The sequence below is a fragment of the Cinclus cinclus genome, chromosome 9, assembly GCF_963662255.1.
Source record: "Cinclus cinclus chromosome 9, bCinCin1.1, whole genome shotgun sequence".
Taxonomy (NCBI): Eukaryota; Metazoa; Chordata; class Aves; order Passeriformes; family Cinclidae; genus Cinclus; species Cinclus cinclus.
The window spans coordinates 10,174,729-10,198,631 of record NC_085054.1 but is presented as its reverse complement, the minus strand read 5'-3'; the positions used below and the strand labels follow the sequence as shown (position 1 = coordinate 10,198,631).

The 23,903-nt window shown below is 38.4% G+C and overlaps 2 protein-coding genes across 3 annotated transcripts in view; one reads left to right on the top strand and one right to left on the bottom strand.

Moving 5' to 3' along the window:
- CERS6 (ceramide synthase 6) overlaps positions 1-7,455 on the top strand; it is a 94,682-nt gene extending 87,227 nt beyond the window's left edge. Inside the window, exons 9-11 of one of the 2 annotated variants that reach the window (XM_062498068.1) lie at positions 3,795-3,951; positions 4,928-4,951; positions 7,294-7,455. In XM_062498068.1, the coding sequence (XP_062354052.1) occupies positions 3,795-3,951; positions 4,928-4,951; positions 7,294-7,455 (343 nt within the window). Of the gene's footprint in view, positions 1-3,794; positions 3,952-4,927; positions 4,956-7,293 lie in introns of both variants that reach the window. The other variant, XM_062498069.1, reaches the window with a different exon arrangement.
- A 12,980-nt stretch (positions 7,456-20,435) lies between these two features.
- SPC25 (SPC25 component of NDC80 kinetochore complex) lies at positions 20,436-23,903 on the bottom strand. Its single transcript, XM_062498495.1, has 7 exons — positions 23,773-23,903; positions 23,520-23,688; positions 23,366-23,431; positions 22,444-22,590; positions 22,190-22,294; positions 21,790-21,888; positions 20,436-20,842 (listed from the first exon to the last, which is right to left on the bottom strand). The coding sequence occupies exons 2-7, from the start codon at positions 23,671-23,673 to the stop codon at positions 20,709-20,711; spliced, it is 705 nt and encodes a 234-aa protein (XP_062354479.1). The 5' UTR covers positions 23,674-23,688; positions 23,773-23,903; the 3' UTR covers positions 20,436-20,708.

Sequence of the window (23,903 nt, the reverse complement as noted above, 5' to 3'; positions counted from 1 at the left end):
GTCCCAAGCACTGCTTCACTGCCTAGATAAAGAGTTAGAGACTAGAGGAAAAACCTGTGTTACTGTTGATGTGTTGCAGTGATTGTTTAGTAGTTGTTGAAATTGTGTTCATTTTATTCTGAGTGTTTAATTAGAGTGGTTGTACAGTAAGTACAGGATTATCTCTCCCAGTGGCTCAGATACTGTGGCAGTGTTCCTGAAAAAATACCACAGATTTCTGTAAGAGTAGATTGGGTCTTAAGTGGTGAAATTATTTTTATTTGCTTTCATCAGCCATGCTGCCTAATTCAAGATTCTAAACTCAGTTCTTTACACAGCCAGGTGCACAATCCTCCTTGGGATGCATTTAAGGAGGGAAGAATACCTTCCATGAAATTGTGTTGTGTTCTCCAGCTATCAAAATCTTCCAGGGGCTCAAAAAAAAAAAGGCAGTTCAGAAATTATTTTCAAAAGCAGAAGCCAACGTTTGGTTTCAGATTGCAAAGATCTGAGAAATGCTGACAGAAGTTTTCAGAAAGGTAGAGAACTTGCAGCTTAAAGTAATTTTTCCCTGTGAGATCAAGTCCAGCTGTTTCAAGTCAGATACCCAAGAATCAAAGTTTTCACCTGTACTGGTTTGAAAAGCAAAACCAGTGAGACTTCAAGTCAGTAATACAATTTTTAATAGGGAAGAGAAAAAAAAACGAAAAACAAAATACATGCAATAGTAAAAATAAAACCACTGACAGAGTCAGAATACAACCTGATACCCTGTCAGTCAGGGTGCTGGTGCAGTTTTCCTCCAAAGGGTCCAGCGATGATGTGGAAAAAGCCTGGTTCTTCCTCTGGAATCCAGTGGAAAAAGGCTGCCTTTGGTGTTCTGAACTTCAGTTTTTATCTAGGTAGGAAAGGCTTGGCTCGTCCTCCTGGCTGGAGCATCTCCCAATGGGATGATGTAATCTTATCACTTATACAGTAGGACTCAATGGCCCATTAACAGAAGATACTTCCCACAGAGATGAGGATGATCACCCTTCTCAGATGGTAATAGAATATGTATCTTGTATTGTAAACCAAGACATCACCGTTCCTTATGAAAAGCTGGGATTTAACCACTGGAGAGTTTTGAAATGTCCCAGCAAGAGTGCTTAGAGATTTAAGTTCTTTTCTGAGTATTTGAATCTAAGATTTATTTGCATATACATTTTATAGGCACTTTGTCCTCCATGTAATCCATTTTCATGCTGCTATTTTCAGTTCCTCTTATCTGTGTAGCTGATTAAAATGCTTCCATTGAATACTTGTAGCAGTGAAAGTTATGGAACATGGTCTAACATGTCTTCCCTTCTTCTTCAGTCTCTACAAGGAGAATTTCTCTGTATATTCTGACTCATAACCTTATGAATTTTCTTCCCATTTCAGACTTTTAATATGAAATGATTGATTTATTTTGAGAGTTTATTTGCTTGCCTCCATTTTTTCTGTCGTTTTCTGTATTTTTCACTCAGCATCTGCTCTGCAGGTGCTTAGACATAGCCTTAGCTCCATGTGAACACCTAGCCTGCACATCAGACCACTGAACCCTCTTAACATTGCTGAGCATTTAATGAGATCCTTTTTGCAACTTTAATGGAGAATTCCAGTCCTGTCCTTAGTTTGCCAGACATGAATAGATTAGAAAGAAGTATGCTTTTTCACTGAGGATCTAATACACAACATAGGAGTAATTTTTACTTTCAGCTGGTTTTGGTACCAAAAGCACTCTTTTTTGCCTTGCTTCTTTCCTGACTTCTGCAAGAGTGGACTAGCTCATCTGTAATGCTGCTTTTTTTACTTGACTTCTGTGGAAGTCCCCAGAGATTAATTTAGTCCAGTTAATAAAAATAGAAACAGAAACCTGCAGAAGCTTCATTTACAATCCTGTAGCATTTAAAATTTTAGACATAAAGATAGTTGAGTGTAAATAATGGTAACTTTATATATAGGAGTTGTTGATTTCAAGTTTGAATTTAATGTAATGGTTAGAACTGCAGTAAGCACTGGTGAAGTAGAACGGTGCTGACTCCACCTCTGTTTTGGTATGATGAGAGTGTTCCCTTGAACTGTAAAGTGAGGTGTTACTGTGACAAATAGAGCTACCACAGATAGAAAAAATTGCACAAAGCTGAGACTGAAGAGTTCTACCTGACAGAAGCAATAATATGATGGGGGTTTTGCAAACTGGAAAACTTTTTCTGGTGTTCATGCCATAAACAGAAGACTGTGTAAAAACAGCTGTATAGGAAGGTTATAAAACATCAACTTCTGCAGTGTAAGAAAGCAAAAATAAAAAGCTAGAAGTACTATGAAATACCCCTACAGTATTAAGGCCAGTGTATTAGAAATCACTGGTTGATTTTTGACCAATGGCGTTACACACATTAATCATTACCACTCAATGTTGTATTCCAGATTTGTTTTCTGTACAAATTTCACGTCAGTACTACTTGAACCGGTTTTATGTTGCTGGAAAGGCTTGTGGCAAATGCGGTTGTGTGTGAAAGAGCTGAGACCGCTGTCCATAACTTGTGGCCGGGCAGTGTGCGGGCTCCCGGGGCCATCCCGTTCCCGGGATGCTGTCGGCCGGGCTGAACGCGCCATCTAGTGACTGCCGGGCATGGGGTCTTTAAAACAGGAAACAACAGAAAGCCGGTGGAGTTTTTAAAGGGTTTCTGCATCAGCAGGGAAAATGGATGAAGGTTGATAAATCCTTATATTGATTTATTTTTCTCCCCCTAATTAACGGCCATTCCTAGATCATTATTTGTTTGGGTTTTTTTTAAACGCCATTATTTCCATTGTGTGTTCTCCACTCTGCTCTCAGGATGTTTGCTAAAATAGATTGAAAACACCTGCTGTGGCCAGAATTATTTGGCCAGAATATTAGTGATGTATTCACAAAACTTCAGAAGTCATTATAGCATCAGTTTACTGCCTGCATCTGAAATTCTGATTCTCAAAAATTTGGTTCAAATGTCTAGAACTGCCTGATTTTCTTAGAATCATGGAATGATTTGGGTTGCAAGGGGCATCTTCATCTTGACCGGATTGCTCAGAACCCTGTCCAACCTGACCTTGAATGTTTGCAGGGATGGGAGTCTGCAAGCTCTCTGAGCAATCTGTTCCAGTGTTTTACCACTCTCATTGTAAAAATCCTCTTCTTTAGATCTAGTCTGAATCTACCCTCTTTTAGCTTAAAACCATTAGCCATTGTTTTATGCCCTACTAAAAAGTTTTATCCCAGTGTTTTTATAAGTGCAATACGACGCAATATCCCATCCCTCACTGCCCCATTGTCCACCTGTCCTATATGCAACTGCTAAGCCTCTCTCTTGGTTGTACATAAGTGATAGGCAAATCAGATTTTGTGAAAAATGTGGCTAATATGGGGGGCACCAAACCCCTACTGGAGGCAGCTGAGATGGAATAACTTTATTTCAAAAAAATAGAATACAGTAATTTTTGTTACCAATCAGGGAAGGAGTTACTTGAGTCAACCAACAGCTGCTAGCTGTATAGATGAAGAGGAGAAATGCACACTGAGGATCTTTGTTTCCTGTATGCAATGTTTACAAATCAAATTAAATGTTGAAAGCAACATTTTGATGTTGTTTCTCTCTGGAGACACCTGTATTATTCAGTCCAAGTCACTATTACTATGAAAACCAACTGTCCATGTGGATCCCATCTAATCAAGTACTTGTTGTTTTGATTTAAAAATAACTTCTTTGAGACTGTTGGCTTAAGTTACTATTTTTCTGTCCCTTTTTTTCTAGGATATTAAATACAACATTGTTTGAACTGTATGAAGCTCTGGGCAATTTTCCTGCCTTATGGGTCTTCAATGTGCTGCTTATGGTTCTTCAAATTCTGCACTGTTTTTGGTCTTACCTAATCATAAAGGCAGCCTACAAAGCTATTTCAAAGGGCAAGGTAAGAACATGGTTCTGTTTCATGATTTTAAGCTTTTCATTATCAATACAGGTCACTTTTTGTTTGGGTTAGGTTTTTCTTTTTCTAATCCATAACATGCTACTGAAGACACATCTCGTTTTAGATAAACTCTTCCTTCCTTTCCTGGAAACGTTTTCCCCCTCCTAATGATTGTCAGATAAGTTAATAATACTCTGTGTAGTGATTGTCTTTATATGTGCTTCCACACTTCTTTTTTACAACGTGATACTCTGAACTAAACTACATTAGGGAAATCACATGAAAGAAACCCAACAAGTAAAGTACTTTCTTGAGGCTGCCAGTTCTGTTTTTCTTCTTTATAATAGTTGTTGGGAAAATGCTCATTTCACAGCTGGAAGTGATAGCAATAATACAAAATGAAATTCTGCTGCATTTGCTAGTAGCAAAGTTACAAATCACAGCCTCTTCTGGGTTTTAGTGTTAATGAGGTATTGCAAAGAGCTATTTCTAATATTCCCAGAACAAGACTGTTTGGGCTAGAATTTACTGTCTTGCTGCCAGTGGGACATTTGACAGGAAGATGTCACTCCCAGAAATACCAACCCCATTACAGTTGCTGTGCAGGCACAGGGCTTATGTGCAGACAGTAGAACTAATCCTTACAGATCATGTAAAGTGAGGACACTTTGCCCTTAAAGAGCAGAGTGCATTGATGTGACTGACCCCAAAGTGAACGGTACTGTTCTCCAGAAAATTGCTTTCTATGAATGTGCTGGAGAGCTCAGCCATGCACTGGCAGAGCCCAGAATCTGCCACTCAGTCTGTGGAAGACAGTGCATTCATGAGCTGTAGTTTGCTTGGAAGCTATGCTTTAGTTTCCTCTGCTTTTAGCAATTATTAGCCTCACCTGTCCTGTCTGAATTATACCTTCAAAGTGACTTCCTACTCTCTCTTACTCTGCTTGTTTATCCTTTTCCTTGTGCTGTGCTGGAAGACTGGGAAGTGGAACCCCTTGCACGTAAGTTTCTTTAAACTTACTATGTGAAAGATTTATTCTGACAACACTGATGTTTGTAGTTTGGGTTGGTTTGGTTCTTTTAATTTGTAGTTTTTTCTTGGTATTTATCCATTGTTTGTATTTATATATTTAAGTAAAGACTGTCTTTAAAGGCTGTTTTTATTTCTTGGCTATGCATCACCTAAAACCATTCAAACCCAATTCTATCTGTAGTATCTGGGTGCTATTATGCTGCATCTTTTTTACATACAGAGATAGATAGATAGATAGATAGATAGATAGATAGATAGATAGATAATGGGGTGTGTGTGTATACACATATATATATATTTCAGCAGGATAAGCATCTGCTTTGTCAGCGTTCAGGACACACACTGGAGACTGTATATTCTTCACTTTGTAGTTCTAACAATTGGACAGGAGAAAATTGAGATTGTACAGAGTTAGAGCAGGGTTAGACATTTGCAGTAACGCAGTGACCATGTTAGAGATGGATATGTATGACATATATACAGAGGATTCATCTTCCTTCAGATCTCAACTTACTTCCTCACTTGCAATGGCATTCTTTCTGCAATAAAAATAAGAACTATTTTCACAACATATTACACATATCTGACAGATAAGTACTAAGTACTGCAAGATGTGTTGCATTCATATCAGGTTTTAAGTGCAAAGACCCTGCTTTGTTGCTGCATTTTAAAAATAAGGAGAGCAGATCCCATGTTTAACAGAACTGGCTGCAGCATAGAATCTTATTTTGATTTTTGTCTTTGGGGCAGGAACCTAGCAGAAGAATTGGCACTGAATCTATTAGGAGAATTTAAGTTGATGCAGAATTGTTCAGTCATCTGGTGTGCCATCACATAGATCACAGGTGCTCAGTACTGTGTGCTGAGACCATTCTCTTCTGTCTGATAAGGCTATAATTTTAAGTGTATTTCTGTACCCCCACCAGGTGCAATACAAAAATCCCTTTATATGAAAGACACTGAAGTAACCTATTAATTGAAGCTCTGTAAATTATGGAACCAAATTTCTGACCTCAGCTGAAGTCCAGTTTCACAGGTGTACAAATTGTGGGCTTGCTAGGCATTGACATTAAAAACTTTACTTATTGGGAACTATATGGGAAGTGTTTTAATTTTTTGCTGGTTCTAAGCAGAATAGTGTCACTCAGGTACTGTGCAAGGGCAACACTGGGAGCCCCAAAGGCAAGTGGGTCTTTCTGAGATGAGAGTGGAATTGTCACTAAGACTTTCCAGAGGAGAGGAGGATTACTCTAAGCAAAAAAATTACATACAGTGGCCCTGTTCTTTAAGTGTTTTTAGTTCTTCAGGAAAAGGACTCACCATGCATTTTGCCCCCTTTTATGTCCATTTGTTGTAGTAAAGTCAGCTGTAATTGGCCACTTGTGGCAACCAGCACAGCATGGACAGATCATGAAGAAATTTGGATGCTCAGCTACACAAACAGGAGTAGAAGCAGGAATGAAAATGGCTTCCTTAGAGCTACATGCAGGTTAAACTTCAGACCTCTTTCTGTTGATGCTGATTTTTTTGTACTACATCTGGTGGATTCTTGCTAATTCTGGAGATGTTCAAGATTTTTCAAAGAAGTCAGCTGAAAATTAGCAGGAAATCCCTAGCAACTAAGGTCCATCTGTTTCTGAAACACCTTTCCAGTGACACAGTGGGGCACACAGTTGAACTGTGACTTCTGTGTTAGGGACTGAACTGGACTATCTCCACATTTTGTACTTCTATGTTAGGGACCGAACTGGACTATCTCCACATTTAGCGAGTGCCGTTCTCACCACTTGTCTGAAGTTAGAGACTGAAGTTTTATTTCAGGCAGTACTGGTGTCTCCTCCTGCAAGCACACAGCACTGTTCCCTGGAGCCATGTGGTCTCCAGTGAGTTGGGAGATAAGGAAGTTAAGGGTAAGTTAGTTAAGGGTAGAACATTTTGTATTACCAGGTCAAAGAGCAGCACTCCAAATAAAGGACAGGAAATAAAGCTGTAGTTAGTAGGAGGGCAGAGGGACTGAGCCTAGGTTGAATTTGGAAGCTTGGATTGTTTATGTTGCCTTGAGCACTTGGCCGTACTACCTTTGGTGCACCAGTGCAGAGCTCTCACCCTGCCTTTGCACATTACATATATATGTGCAGACATCTGTGTTTGAAGTGAGTGCAGGCAGGCAAAGGCAGAGAAGTGTGCCAGAGCTGAGATTGCCTTCAAAACTCAAATTGAAAAAATGTGTGAATTCTCTGATTCTCTTGAACCGGAAAGCTGAATCATTTCCTTAAGTCACCTACTGCCTACTTCTTTTCCACATTACAGGTAGCAAAGGATGCTCGAAGTGATGTTGAGTCAAGCTCAGATGAGGAAGAAACAGTACCTCGCTCAAAGGCCCCACACAGCACTGTCACCACGAATGGGACCAGCGGTGCCAATGGGACAAATGGGTATCTTACTGCTGCCACTTCCTCAGAGGAGCATTAATCCTTCAGTTCAATCATGAGACACGAACAGAATGACTGTTTGCTACTGGAAGTAAATTATAAGTTGTGAATGCGGTTTATTCATGTATTTCAGCATCAGAAAAAAATAGGGGTATCAAAGCATTCTGATAGTGCACTGCCATGTTTCCTGTTTGTGAATGAAGACAGCACACCATTCTGTATACCTAGGCATGCTGTATGTGTATGTAACTGACACAATGGGAGCAGTATTTTCACTTGTACTGTCTGAAATATTATTTATTTTTTATTCTTTTGGAAACTTCTGGACAAAAGGGAATATCCATTCTCAAACTTTGTGTCTTGGATTCTCAGTAATGGAGAGCATCATGCTCAGATCTCTTCTGTCCATCCCTGTTGCTTTTGCTGAATCTCTTATAAGTAATAGTTGCTTGATTTGTTACTTACAGTAAGATAGAACATAGCTTTATAGATTTTAGATCGGCTTCAGATATTTTTGCTATCTTTGTGTTTTAAAGTATTGGTTTTGAAAATGCTTATCAAATCACAGTTACTGTTCCTCCAAAATAATTTGGGAAAAAAACGTGGTAATTGTGGGATATTATTTTGGTGTCATTTAAAATTCAATTTGGTGGTTAATTGCATTAGAAGTAGATTTGATTTGTTGTGCAAATACCCAAAAGCATTGTTGTTAGCACTTAGGATAAATTCATTCTTACCGTTTTTTTGGCCTTTCAAGTTTTAGTTTTTTGCAGAGATTCCATGTAAAAAGGTGTTTCTTCAAATGCACCATTCTGAAACCAGACTTAACTCCTGAAATTGTTCTTGCACGTTCACCTGATTGAGAGCAGGGGTGTAATGGAAAAAAACAGGAGATGAAAAGTTCATTTCTTCCTTGGACACAGGTCAGTCTAGGTATTGTTCTCAAAATTATTTCCACTTCCTTGGCAGGGTGAAAAGAGAGAAGGCAGAAGGTCATACATTACTAGAATTAGTTTATTTTAGATTTGTGCAAACTTGAGCAAAATTCATTTTGCATAATTCACAGCAACCTTTGAATGCTCAGCAGTATTTCGTCACCTTTACAAATAAAATTAGGGGGTGTCTGTAAAATAATTTTGCGTTCCTTTTTCATCCAAGATTTACAAATAGTGTCCCAAAGAAGACAAAGTAACACCCTAAGTAACCATCTTTTTAAGCATTGTATGCATACTTCTTCCAGTCTCTAGATCAGAATTTGATATAGGATGCTAAGGATCATACAGCTCTTGCAGGACACTCTTCTGTGATTTGTAACAGCAGTGCCAAAAGTAGGCAGGGTTCTTGGGTAACAGACTCTATGCAACCTACTGTTCAACAGTATTGTGTGTGTGCACACAGAACCAATGTGCTTATAGACCAAAGACTTGCATATATATACATATATATGTGTGTGTGTGTATACACATATATGTACATGCATATATACATACATACATATATATATATAAGTTACAAAAACAAAGGAAGGAACAAACCAGGAAAAAAATCTTAAGCATGTCTTCTATATACAAAGGGATTGGAGTGCTGTGTTCAGCTGGAAAACTGAGCCATGAGGTAATTTCTGATTCCTTCCACCTATGCAAATAGTAAAATATAGATGGTCTCTGATGCTATAAAACGTATTTAAAGTCCATTTTATACAGACTTCATTGAAGAAAGTTGTGTTGTCACTTCTTTCTTTTGAAAACTGAGATGTGTCCTATTCTACTGGTCACTCTTGAAAACTTCTAAACCTATTTTCAATAGAAACTGTGTGTTAGGAAGAAGGAGGTCTGTGTGTTAAGAAAAAGGAAGTGTGTTAAAAGCAAGGTTGGAATGGTATCGATGGAAATAGTACCTCAACTTAGTAAAGAATAAAGGCAGGAAAACTCAGAAATTGTAAATCACAAAAGATCTGTCAGTTCTACTACCCACAGAACATCTTTTGAAAAAGCCAGTTAACCTTGTAATCCAGCAGCTGCATAGCTTATATGTCCATGAGTATGTCTCAGGGAGCAAGGGAGCCTTACTTAAATCTCCTTCTCTCCAGAAAGTTTCTCTGCCTCTAATTTTTTTCATCTGTCTCCTGTGCATTTGATTTCATACAGTTATCTGCAGGGCAGGTTATACATGTGAAAATACGCTGATTGCAGTAGAAAGTATCCTATCCATGGTGTTTACAGCTGTGTAGTAATTACTCCAAAGATGATGCCAAGATTTTAAAATAAAAACATCCTGGGATATATTAAATTAAGATTACAATTTGTGAAATCTGACCTGCTAAAATGGTAATGGAGAATATCAGTTTAAATACAACTCTTTAATGGTGTTGATTACTGCCTCCACTGAACCATTTCCCTTCTGCAAAGATGGTTACAAAAATGGCATTCTGGCAAAATATTTTATCTTACATGAGAACAGAGTGTTGCTCTGAACTGTCAACATGTACAACATAGACCACATGCTGCAATGTTGGTGATACCAAGACATAGAGAAATCCCCAACAACAATCCCTGTGCCAGAGGCCTTTAGTCCCTGTTGATCCTCTTCAGCAATGCTCTGTAATGTTCATTCAGATGTAGGGTTAAGGCTACAACCCTTGACATGATTTACCATCATTACATATGCTGTGTCATAGAATCATAGAGTTTTAAAGGTTGGAAGGGGACTTTGAAGATCATCCAGTCCAAACCTCCCTGCCATGAGCAGGGACACTTCGCACTAGACCAGGTTGCTCAAGACCTGATTACAACCTGGCCCTGAACATTGCCAGGGTTGGGGCATCCACAGCTTCCCTGGACAAGTTGTTCAGTATCTTACCACCTCTGAAGTAAAAAATTTCTTTCTAGTAGCTAACCTAATCTTTTCTCTTCTTTGCTCCAGTCCTCTTACCAACTCCTCTGGGTGTGCTCCAACAGTTCCATGTCCTTCTTACCTTGGGGACACCAGATCTGCCTGCAGTACTCTGGGTGGAGTCTCATGAGAGCAGAGGGACAGAATCCCCTCCCCTGTCCACTCTCCTGTGGTTGCAGCCCAGGATACATTTGGCTTTCTGGGCTGTGAGTGCACACTGATGGTTCACGTTGAGTTTTTCATCAACCATCACCCCCAAGTCTCTCCACCGGGTTGCTCTCAATCACTTTCCCACCCAACCTGTAGGAGTGCCTGGGACTGGTACAACCCAGGAGTAGGACTTTGCACTTGGCTTGCTTGAAGTTCATGAGGTTTCCATTAGACCCCCTCTCAAGCCTGTCCAGGTCCCTCAATCCCTACTGTTAAAAGGTGCATCTGGGATTGAAACTCTTCCTTTTGGGTTTAAATTCGGTCACATCTGTGATATGCTGAAGCATGTACGCGGTTTCCTTGGTTCAGCTAACACCCAATGGCATACTTATTCCTTATAATCCTGGCTTTATGGAGTCTGTTCTTAACAGTCTAGAATAAAATTCATATAGATATGTCTGGAAAGTAAGTGAGGTAAGAGATTCAAATGACATGTTTGGGGAAATAGGCTAAGAGGAAGCCTTAAGAACTTCACCAACCTTTGCTAAACAATGACTGATCATCAAAATGGAGGTTTATGATAAAAAGTATTAATTCACACTTTTTTTCTGTCTCTAACGGGAAGGACCAAGTGATTTAGTGATCAGACATGGCAGTGTGCTTTAATTCATCATTGTAACTAATGGGTGCAAAAACTTTGGCTTCATCTTCCACTCTGCAGAGAAAATGCCATGCACTTGTTTCCTTTATAATTTGAAGTTGTTTGCTTTTCTGATGAAGAGCTTTGCAAGGTGCATTTGGAGGTCATCAAGTATTTAGAGGTTAATTGCACATATTTAGAATATTAACTGGAATTATTCACGTGGTTCATGGTAAATGTGAGACCTTAAAAGGTTCTGTGTATTCACACCTTTTGTAGAATTGTCATTTAGTAATTCTAGAAATGAGAGTTCGTACTCTGTAACCTCTCTGTCTTTGAGTTCTATTCTCTTTATTTATAGTACAGTACATGACACAGTGGTTGAGATGTCAAAGTAGAAAAATGAGGAAATTAGAGTTTATTAGTAAATAGTAAGAATTTGTCTTCTCTCCTAGGCAGCCCAGATTATGGTAAAATAAGATTCAGGTTACCCTTTGTGTACTGTTTCCCATATTGGCATATTTTGTATCAAAAGAAAAATATGTGGTGGGTTGGTGGTTTTGTTTGGTTGTTTTTCATAAAGAACATTGCAGAAAATGGTAACAAACAACAAGGGTGATCAAACAACAAGGGTGGACATTGGAGTCTTTTGGGTTTTGATCAATGTTAAGTAGTGCTAGTTTTAAAATACCAAAGTGCCCCATGCTGTTTCCTTGTTGCCCTTTTGTAGTTTTTTCTATGTGTTATTTAATGATTCCAGCAGAATTGGTACAGGTGTCAGAGCTCGTATCTCCTGCCTCAGCCTGTGACCATTCTGTGACCATGTGATTGCCAATGCCAAATGCTTTTTCTGAGAGCCAAGTACATGCACTAAAGCTTTGCTTACAGTTAAGTGATTCTTGTCTTAAATCTGTATCTGATTCAGGTGAAAATCACTTTCTGGTTCTGAACAGGACATGAGGGCGAAAGCCGTGACCCTGCAGCACATGTCACTGATGATCAATGCTGGTTGATTGAGACATTCTGTGTTTTACACAGAGTGCTCTAGTAGGAAGCCTAATGCCCGTTTCATTCATTTTCTCATTACCACAGCCTTCTGTATCTCAGAGGAATATGGGCTACCATTGGTTTTATACAGCTGATGCTTTGGTATTTTTTTAATCTCTTTGCTACAACTCATTTTTGTATGTCTCCTATTGTCTACTTCCTGTGACATTTGTGGGAGAGGAGTATTAAATACTTTTTTACCCTTCCTGTAATGTAGATCCTCTTAGGCCTAACTTCAATGTTCTGCAAACTACAGTTGCCTTTAAACCATGAAGCAAAACCAGTTTGTATTACTTGTTTTGACTGGTTTTGATTTGGAACAGAGACCTAATGGGAACTTCAGTAAGACAATGTTATTCTTTTTTCTCTTTTATTTGAAAAAGCTCTAGTGGAGGAAGGGTGGTAAGCATGTACAGCCTTTAAACTGTAAAGATTTCTGATTGTAGTTGCAATGAAAACACAGTGTTTGAGTGTGCCTCTACAGAATTCTCAATATTTGAAATTTCTTTCAATTAAAAAAACTGGAGGAAATACCAGGAAATGATGTTCTGGGAGTCATGTCAATGATCACACATCAGAAAAAAGGCAAAAAATATTGTCTTACATAACTTTAAATGGGTGCAACAAAACACATTTTCTGGCTTCTGCTGAGCTTCAGTTTTTTTCTTTTCTGGGGTTTAACTTTACACAAGCTCTCATACCATACTGTGCATGTTGACTGCTGCAAGTCAGGGTGAGGCAGATGACACATTTTCACCTGTGTTTTCATGACAATCCTGCGTGTGAGCAACTCTTTCAGAAATGTGGTGATGTGTAGGAACTCCACCATTCTGGATACAGTGATGCACTAGCTAGAAGTCCTTTCATGTATAACTATTGTGTGGAACTTTGAGAGTTATTTTGTCTTTTATTTGACTAGGTTTGGGGTTTTTTCTAATATGGGGAATAATTATTCCTCATAAAATCTCTGGAACCAACCAGTATTGTGGGCTATTTTAATTTGGAGACACTTTCATAATAAACATAAGTATTAGAAATGTAGCTTTTGTTGTTTTTTTTTTTTTTCTTTTTAATGAGATGCAGACAATGTTTTCCTTTGTTTTAGCTCCAAGATTGTTACCCACACTGTAGACTCCAGCATTCTTTGGACAGATCCAAGTATGTCATTGCTGTGTTCATCACTGCAGTATTTTATGTTATTTCTTGTATGAAACTGTTTGTAACAGGAAGTGTAGGAAGGCCAAGTTCTCTCTATACAAATTAAAATATTTTCATTACCAAAAAAAAGAACATTTTTCTAGGATTTAAACATCAAAATTCTGCATGGTAATAACTCCTGAATGTCCAGCTGAGCCCACTTTGGGAAAGCTGTATTTTTTTCAGTCTAGGTGAGCAGACTTTCTTAGAAATACACATTCAGATGTTTTCTGTCACTCAACAAAGCACTACCTACTAACCTCCTGTGGAAGTGAGAGAAAACAGCCACTTTTGTACAGTGGTTCTAAGGAAAAGCTGCAGCTCACCAAAGACTACAAAACGCCATTATCACACAGGCTCTGGTGCAGCATTAAAAGGTGATGAGGAAGTACTCAGAAATGGGATGCCTGAAAAAATTCTGGTAACTTCAGCAGGAAATTTAGGCAACAGCTCTCATAATACAAGTACCAGTCATATAGGGATCTTCACACATCAGTTGAAGTTTTGCCACTGGAAAAGAAGTAAACTGGGAGATTTGCATTGTGTTAAAGAACTGTAGGTCTTTAGCAATTGTAGTTGTTGATATGTCTCTGGGATAATATATAGAGACTCTTGTGTTACATTTAATATAGCATTTCAGTTCAAGTTTATTGAAGATATTTATGAAGAGATTTACTTATGTGGAATGTTGTCCAGTTGTATGTCTAATGTCTTTTGCTCCCTATGCCACGTATGCTTCTCAACTTACATAGCACAAGGGAGAGCCAGTGTGTAGAGAATGCAGCTCAAGATGTGATAAAGATCAAGACTTTATCATCTGGCTGTAAATCTGTAAAGGACCCTTTGTACAGGAAACACAGTGGCTCCCAGAGGACAACAGGAGGTCTGCTGCTTCAGGAGAGTTAGAAGGCAGTGACACAATTTCTTGTAGATTTAGAAGGTGAGTGGAAGGAATCCAAATGTGTAGCTGTAGATGAGCAAGTTTCTGCATGACTCAGTAGCTCATCATGCTGTGATGGACAGAGGTTGGGAGCTTATGTGGGGGGATATCAGTCCCAGCTCTGCTAGTGTGGTTGCAGGGTTATTGTTTCCCTAAGTTGTGCTGGGGTTTTTTGGTCTTTTTGGTGATCCATTCTGCTGCTGCTAGTCCTGCCCCTGAACAGATTTTACACTGTCTGTTCTTGCCAGCCAATAACCTTAAGTGGGTTTCACATGTTGTGTGATGCCAATTTGTGTTTTATGCCCCCCTTCTCCAGACCTGAGTCTGCCAAACCAATGGTGATTGTTGTAGAGGGATTTCTTAAATGCAGAGTTGTGTGCAACACTGACATGTTCCTGACGTTCTGACTTTCAAAGGTAATCGTTTACACGTGACACAGAACTGTTAGCTTTTAGTCACTGGAAAGTGCAATATAAAATCAAGTATTAGAAGTTAAGTATTGTGGGTTTTGTCTGTAAGAGCAGCATGACCTACTTGTAATGTTACTGCTATAGTTCACTGATTAGATGAAAAGGTAATGTGCTCTTTTAAGCTCCTGGCTGGCAACATGTATTTACATTCCCAAATTAGTGCTCTATCATAGATATCTGAAAAACACTGTAGTGGGTGGATTTTTTATACTTTTTAAACACTTCAAAGTGTAAGGTACTCTCCCTAGAAAATACTGCGCAGGTTACTTCTCACTTTTCCAGAACAACCAAGCAAAGTCTCTGTACAGCTGCCATATTTCTTGCATATTTACACAACTTTCTGCAATCTTGCTTCACAAAAAATGTCCAGAAATCCAAAGATGAAATGTGATCCTTCCTTAATTAAACTTGTATCAGCTTTCTCACATTAATCTCACTAGCAATTTTATGCCTTATTTCTGAGCCTATTATGAAGACAACCTCATCTTTTTAACTCCCAGTAATGGCAATTTTAATTACTGTTGCTCTCCTAAGGTATCTTTGAAAGAGCTGCTTCCCATCAGAAAAGCTTGCTATTTCATAGTTATTTTTGTTTAGTCTCTCATTTAAGCTTAATTTAAACTTAATTCATCCAAAGCATTTTGGTGTTCCTAGATCTCATTTTTCTATGTGGTTTGTCACTGAACTATTTCCCAAGTGAGATCACTGCCCATAGCTGTTACTTGATGGGACAGTCTAATCATATTTCAGTTCCAGAAAAGGATTTGCAGTAAATAGCCTGGCTCACTTACAGGTCCAACATTTGGTCCTTCAGCAATGATGAGGAAGTGATGACCCAAGTTGTGGCACCCCCTGGACTGGATGAATGTAAACAACAGCCAGGACTGCTGTACAAACTAGAAGCAGCTGCCTTTTGACATAATTTTTTTTTAAAATAACTGTTCCACTTTAATACCAATTTCCTATTAACTGAATCTCTTTTATTCAAGGGCTTTTTGTTATTGACTGTGTGAACCATTGAGATAACGTATAGTTGGGCTGTGATGGTCTGCAATACTCTTGCAACTTGTCCAAGCACCCAGCACAAACAGAGCTGTTTAGCATAGAAGAACTCCTCTATAAGATTTGACAGGTAACTATTGTAGACTGCTAACTGTATTATTTAGGAGAAGAATGGGTTGCTAACCATAAAGCAAAACAGCAGATGGGAACAGTAAACCATCTTTCTCATGTATATTTCATTCACTGTGAATTTTATATTTTGATTCAATGGGATGCCATTAGCACAACATTTAGTAAAGGTAATCCCTAGTGTGCTACAGTCCCAAGCAGACTTTCAGAATTGTGGACTAACCTTACAGAAGGCTGTAGCCTAAAATGACAGGTAATTGCTGCAGAGTTGCAGTTGACAGCATTGAGAATTGCATGCCAGAAAAAGATTTTCCTATTTCCTTTAGAAACATGAGTTTATCAGATGGCTTATCTACCTTTGCAATAAGTGTAGAAAAATACAGGCCAGTAAGTCATGCTGATACAATAGTAAAAAAAATACGACTACTGCACTGTCTTTCCATTATGAGGTTCTGTCACATGGAGTTAGACAAGCAAATTTCTCTCATTAGCTTTGCATGGGAAGTTAAGTATTAGTTGTTTGCCTGTCTTTAACCTATGAGGTAAGCATTTACATTAATGTATTGTGCTGTAACTTAGCTAGTAAACCACCCACAAGGTCACCTATCACTCTAAGCTATTCCTCTCTTAGCCAAAAGGTTAATGTATGCAGTTGTCTCTTAAAAGCCTGGATTCCTTTAGGGTAATTGCAATTGTTATCAGTATGAAGTGTAGCACGCTTCTAAATCAAAATAATGATGCACCACTGGTGTTCTAACAGACCTGTTTCTCTGCCAGCCAGTTATTCCAGCTGAAGCTGTGGTGTAGAAGATAACAGATAATGAAGAATTGAGCCCATGATCCAGTAGCCAGTGCAAAATAATCCACTGAGGCAAGTCAGTCAAGGAGCATATTTCCATGTAGGGTTATCCATCAGTCACAAAACAGGTGAGTCAGTAGCAATTAGCATTGTTCAACATGCTGTGACTGAAGAGGAAGGAAATCACACTGATGCTAATCGTATCTTATTTCAATGAATCATTTCAGTGCATAACTATTTATATATATATAAAACAACATATGAAAAACCACCACGTACTCACATGACTAAACACTATTTTTAGCTTCTGTCAGTCTCACCAACAACTTTTGAATGTGTTGCTCAATTAGTCCAAATTTGAAAGGGACATAGTGTGTTGCAGTTATCCCTGTCCTTAGAATGTACTCAAAGTCAGCAGTCAGGTAAAGAGGAGAACCACAGGTCAATATACTGGAAGAAGGGTAGGCAGGGTGCAACTGGTGTCCTGCACCTTTAGCAGCAGCAAAGCAGGAGCCAAACTGGCTTAACTCAGGACTGGTTCTATGGCTCTGATCCTTAGACTGTAAAGAAGAGCTGAGATACTGCAGTGAAGAGAATGGCACTGTTTAAGGACAAACCCACAGATCTGTAGGAAATCAGGCTTCATTGCCTCTGCTTCTGCAGCAACAACTTATAAGCTCAAGACTCTAAAAGAGATTTCTGTGTGTAGAGCTGTCAGAGTGATTAGGGATGATATGGATGGATAGAAAGAATGGAGTGTCACTGTCTGGCAGTCAGAACCATTCCCCCAACCCTCCAGCCACACAATCCTGTTTTAGCAGTAATGCCTCATATAACTGAATTGCAACTATTGCTTTCAGAAAGGTAAGACTAATACCACAATCATTTAGTATAGATTCACACAGTTATTCACACAGTTAAAAAGCATACTCTTATTCTGCCCGTGGGACTGATTTATGTGTGCCTGTGTTTGTTATGTCAAGTTCCACAGGGCTTTTAAAAAGCTATAAATCACAGGTGAGTTCACAGCAATGTTACGGTATTACAGTGATAAATAAGTAAATTAATTTAGACAGTAAACTAATTTAGACAGTTTCACGGTACTGAATAAATTCAGTTTATTGACACATTACAGAAGACAGTATGACACAAGCACAGCATAACTTCCATGTCTTTTTGTTTCACAAGTGTAGCCAACAATTGTTTGCTTTTCAAAATTCACCTAACTACATCCAAGAGTAACCACCTCCCCTCATTTGAATAGGTGTATATAAAAACTATTCTGTTATCCAGAAGGACTCTCACAGTAATTTGACTGATTTTCAAATCTAACCCCCAGCTAGCATATGAACAATTGTGATTAAATACATTGAATACATATGCTATTAACATTTAATATTACTTTGTCTTCTCAGCAGTCTTTAAATTTGTAGTGTATTTCCAGTATCACATAAATTCAACACTTTCCCCCCAGATTTTTACAACATGAGATAAATTTGATAAGGTGCTGAGCACCAGTACATCAGCAGTTTGCTGTATGGTCAGCATTAGTTCATGGCCCATGCATTTCAGACCTGACCAGTGGTAGCTAAGTATGGGCCAGGGAAAGCAATACTCAGCATTGGGCAAATTGATTTATGAAAAAACCCTTTATTGACCTTCATTAAAATCTATGCCCACCTTAAGAATCTGCTAATAAATGGAGCACCAGCATTAGCTGATTGTGTGTGACAGCCCCTAAGCTGCATATTGCTTTTGAGCTCAAGAGCTTTCCCATCTGCTCTTTGGGATGTTTCAGTCTGTATCTGTGTACTATCCAGCACACCGGGTTCCCAATAACTGTATCTGTTGGGTCAGTCTATTGTGTTACCCTAGTTGTCTTTACTATTATTTGATATCACTGTACTGTGTAGCTTCATAACAAATAGAAAATTCCAAATTATCCAGGTGTGTGGCATTCTATAAGCACTATGTGCACATTTAAAACAAAGGTTTTAAAATGTCAAGACAGATCTTCCACTAGAACGAGGCTGTTTCATGGAACTCACAGGCCAGTTTTACTTGTATTTTAGAATAGGTAAAGAAGCTAATCTATTGTATACATTTTCCTAGCTTTAATCAAATTTTGGAATGCCTGGCTCTGTGTTAGTGGAAGTAAGATCTCTGTCTGATTTGCTCTGGCAAAGTGATTAAACAGCTCCATTTGAAATCATGGACATGAGGTGGGTGTGTTTTGCCTGTCTTTTTGCTTTCATACAGCAGCTGTAAACTATTTGGTTGAGCATGCTGAAGCTTACTTTCAGAGCAGCTCAGAGGTGCTAGGCACAGACAGGTGAAGTAGGGCAAGGGTATGCTTCAAAATTAATAGTTGTTCTGGATATGAGGGCAATGCCATTAGTGAAAAGCCAGAAGGGAAGGGCTTCTGTGCAAGGAAGAGATGCCAGCAGCAGCCATAATGCCTCAGAGAGATGACACAAGTAGGAAGTGCAGACCTGGCTCAATAAATTTTTTTAAACTCCTGGCTACTCTACTGACCTTTATAAAAATGCTTACAGCCTTCTTTTAGTGGTAGAAGCAATTAGTTGAGATACCTGCAACTTAAATATTCCTGTTAATCTGACTGAAAAGGAAGCAAATCCAGTAATGAACAATGAGACCCTTGAAGTCAGGTTCCCATCCCTTACCTCTCTGTCCCAGTGCCAATTACAGAATTCTCAGAGAGGACATGGGGTTTATGGGCAAAGCAGAAACTGAGGATTTGTTTGATTTGTCATTATAGTAATGTTTAATAATTCTCTACTGCCATTCTGTTCCAAAATTGCAGTGTAACCAGTTAGTACCTTTACCCTTCTTACTGCTCTTTGTGTGTATCTGGCTGTAACATAAGAAAAAAAAAAAAAACGATAGGGCATACAAAGGAAAATGATGCACTACTTAGAAAACAGCATATTATGCCCTATAGAGAAGAAGAAATGGAAGATTATCTCTTTTATTTTTTTTTTGTTAAGTTGCACTCCTAGAAGATGAGGGTGTAGTTTGTGGTACATCCATCAAGTTATATGGTTACATTTAGACAAACCAAATGATTTAAAATATAGTTCACATCTGAGTGGGAAATATTCCCAACCGTACTATCTGATCAGATCTGATCCCCAGCTTTAAACATGCCTAAATTTCTAGGTCTTACCATATTAGTTTTTGATTCACTAGAATTTCTAGGTCTCCTTGAACTTAGTCAAAACTTTATTTGAACCATGGTATATTATCAGATGAAACATTTTCTTTCTTGTTGTAACAGTCCTTTTAAATATTCTGTAAAAATGAAAACACTTTACAAGATAGAAAAAGAACATTTTAAATCAAAGCTGAGCACTGTGGCAGTATTAGTCTTCTTGCTAAGATGCAAAATACACATGATTTATCTGTCACCACTATACTTTATACTTTAATAAATTATACTTCAGCCTTTGCCATGTCAAAAGATTTCCAACGGCAAAGTTTAACAGACTAGAAGAAAAACAACCATTTAAATGCATGAATAAAAATTCTGACACTGCAGAGTACAAGTCAGGGTAAAAATCAAAACAATGACCTATGGCACAAGGTCATAGGTAACTGAAATTAAGTGCTAAGCTTCAGCACACTTTTTTTAATAGGCTTCAGGACTACGTCAACCACAAAGAAACTTGAAACACACATCAATGCTTTTGGAAAAGATACACAAACTATAGAAGGTACTTTATTTTTATTATCTCCATGGGGAAGCAAAGCACAAATCATAACTTCTTTATTGCATGTAATGGATCAAAATTTACACGTCAAGAGACATTCAGTTAAGGCAGTAGTTGGTGATACTGTTTGTTGTTTGAAGAATGATCCAAAATGTATCTAGATAATAGTGGACTAAAATACTGTTTTCATTATCTTTATTTAGAAATTAAGAATCAGACATGGATAAATACACCATTTCACCAACAGGAAGGAAATAAGAGTGCTCTACAGCCAGAAAGAGAGGTACAAACTAGTTTTACGCAGACTGTTTATATGATAAAGCGGTGAAAGCTTTTCTGATGTTGGCAACAAATGCAGAAAAATTGTTAGTTTCTCTCAGTTTGAGCTGTAACTCTGCAATACAGTCCAGAGGAGGAGTACAGGAAGTCACTAAAATGACACAAATTTGCAAAAGATTAGACTACTATTAAAAAAAAAAATCAGTATCAGTGTTTTTCAACACCTATGAAATACTAATGTAGTTTGTTCTTTTTGTTTTAGCTTCCAACTGCATTATTTTTGAGTAGTCTCATTTCCCTTCAGCAAAGAGAAAGCCTCAAAGAACATAATAGGTTTTTTGATTTACTGGCCTCCCATTCAGTGCTGTGCTCCTACCTGAGTTATTACAGCAATTCCCAGGAATCCATAGCCTGCTCAAAAACTGAAACACGTTCCTAAACCATTTTGTTACTCTGCAGGCAAGCAGACTGTAAGCTGATGTAGCCCAGCATGTGACAGACTTTTAACTTCAACAGTTTAAATCTGAATTTGTAAAACCAGAAATCTGTTCAGTTCATACCCAGAGGCATGGCAGAGCCCCAGGAGCATCTGTCTAGAAGCTATCCAGCACTCAAATTCCATAACTGAAGTAAGATCCATATAGCCAAACCAGATCTGAGATTCAAAAGGCTGTGTGTGCCCTTACAGAAGGGGAATGCTGGATTTCAAGTTTTATTCTTTTACCTATGTCACCCTTTTTCTGCCCTCTAGGCTTCTGGAACAAGTTGAAATAGGCCTGTCAGCATACATACCCACTGTAGCAGAAACAAACTACAAAATGAAGCATCCTTATCTCTGTACATCCTCCTTCTCCTGCTTTGCCTGACACAAAGTAAACAGCATCTCCACAAATGGAGGGCAGTGAAGAGAAGCAGGTGTATTTTCATGTAAGTTAACAAGACAAACATAATTAAAGAAACAACATTACCACTGCAAGATTTTTCATTCAGAAACTGGAAGATAAAAGATTACAACTAAACTGCACTTGACTCCTCTCCTTTTTTCAAGCACAGACATCAGATTCACTCCTCTTATTTAAGTATTCAAAATTCACATACCTTCATAGTCTCCTTGTTCATTTATGGAAAGGGTACACATGTAAGGCTTGTCAGGATCTTTCTGGTCAATGTGTCTGAATATAAACTGTAATTGCTCATCTAAAATAAACACAAACAGAATTCATTAACACCATTAACCTCTGCTGCAGAGTCACAATAATGACTAAAAATCACAATACAAAATTAGTTTCAATTAATATTCCTAGAACACTGACAAATTAAGCAACCCTGGTCTCTTTGCAAGGCAAATGCATTTTGGCATATTTTGCCATTAAGGAGACAATTGTAGTAGCTGGGCTAAGCCAGCTGCTCAGGTGTGTAAGCTATGAGCAATGCACAATCCAACATGAATCACATTGTATCAGTCCACACAGAAACTATGGAAGCTCCAGAAACCTACCCTGTATTCTACGCATCTCCAATCCAAGATGCTCTTTAAACAATGATGTAATCTTGCTCACTTGTTCCACTTTCTCCTTGGTGGCTTTATTTTTAGAAGATTTTACTAGAATTTTAAAATCCATCGTAAGTATCAAAGGCAAAACAAGCATATAAAAGAACATTTAGAACAGCAGAAAAGCCATAAAGAGCAAGTGATGAAAATAACCCCTTCTTGAATTCAGAAAATTTACTTATTATCCTTTTCTTACTTACTTTCCATTTTCTTCATCAGCTCTTCTTTAAGCTCTTGGATGCTGTCAGTCAAGTTCTGCTGCTGCTCTTCTTCCTGATTTAGCTTTGATTTTATTTCTGTCAACTGCTCTTCCTTTTCTGCTACGTATTTGCTCTGCTGGAGAATCTCTGAAAGGAGACAAGAAAATATGAACATATACAGTTGATTAAGTAGGTCTCTGTTATTTGAAACTTTTAAGTAGTTTGAAAATATTGGTATTAATAAAACACAATGGAATGAATGCTGCCTTAGCTGCAGAGATAAGTCAGCTTAACTAGACCAAGAGCATCAAATGACAGCTTAAGGTGAAAGCGACTACTAAGAGAAGCTAAAAAGTGTGGAGCTGCTCTGATACTTTAATCAGATTAAATTTGTTTCTGTGCCAGCACTATATACATCTTCAAATTATGAAGATGGTGGCTCCCACAGATAATGAAGAATGCTAAGAATGGAAACACTGACTGATGGGAGAGCTGCAATAATTTTTACCTGGTATTCTGAAGTTTACAAAATTTAGACAAGTTAACCCTGGACTGATGAGCTGACAGTATTCTCTTACTAATATGGAAAAGGTATAAAAAATGTCACAATGGTTGGCTTTACTAAACCATTTAATTTACTTTTCCTAGTGCAGTTCAGAAAATTCTGATACTCTTGTTTTAAATACTTACACTCTATGCAAAATAAATTTATATTTTTTCAACATCAATGAGTTTTTCAACAAATTGCTTTTGACTTGAAATTTACATTGTAAATTTACATTGTAACCAACTGATTATCTTTGGGTTTAACTCTGTCTTCATTCCGATATTATTACTTACCTTTCAAAATTAAGTAGTTAAACATACTATTCAGCTGTATTAAGTTAATTTTATAAAGGCTGGACACAATAAATAACTGTACCATTGTTATACTCCTGAATTTTGTCTATCATCAGGTCCTCTTCTTTCAGCTTCTTGGACCATTTCTCTGTAAGGGAAAGGTACTTCAGTTATCTCTAGAAGTTTGATGATAATTTGAAAAAAGCAGAGTTAGTAGGAGTATAGATCCTTTTTACCTGAAAGAGCCTCTATAGTCTCCTTGCACAGATCTCTCAGCGCTGAAGTCTGATTGCTCTGTTCAGTGCCATAACTGATTTTAAACTGGATCCAAAACTCTTTCATATCTCTTTCAAAGAGCGTTACTTCATCTTCCGCCTGCGCGTTGCCCATCGCTCTGTACCAAACCTGCAAGAGATCAGACGCAGCGTCGGGACACGGGAGGCAACGGCAGCAGCCGAACTCGGGACAAACGCTCAGGGCTGGTCTTACCGCCCCGCGCCGTTCAAACCCCTTCGCGCGAGTTGTTTGTGTTGTTCCTACGGGCTCGGTGGGAGCCGCCTTTCCCTCGCGACCCTCCCGGCGCTCGGCTGCTGCGCCAGGGGCAGCCCCGCGCCCGCCGG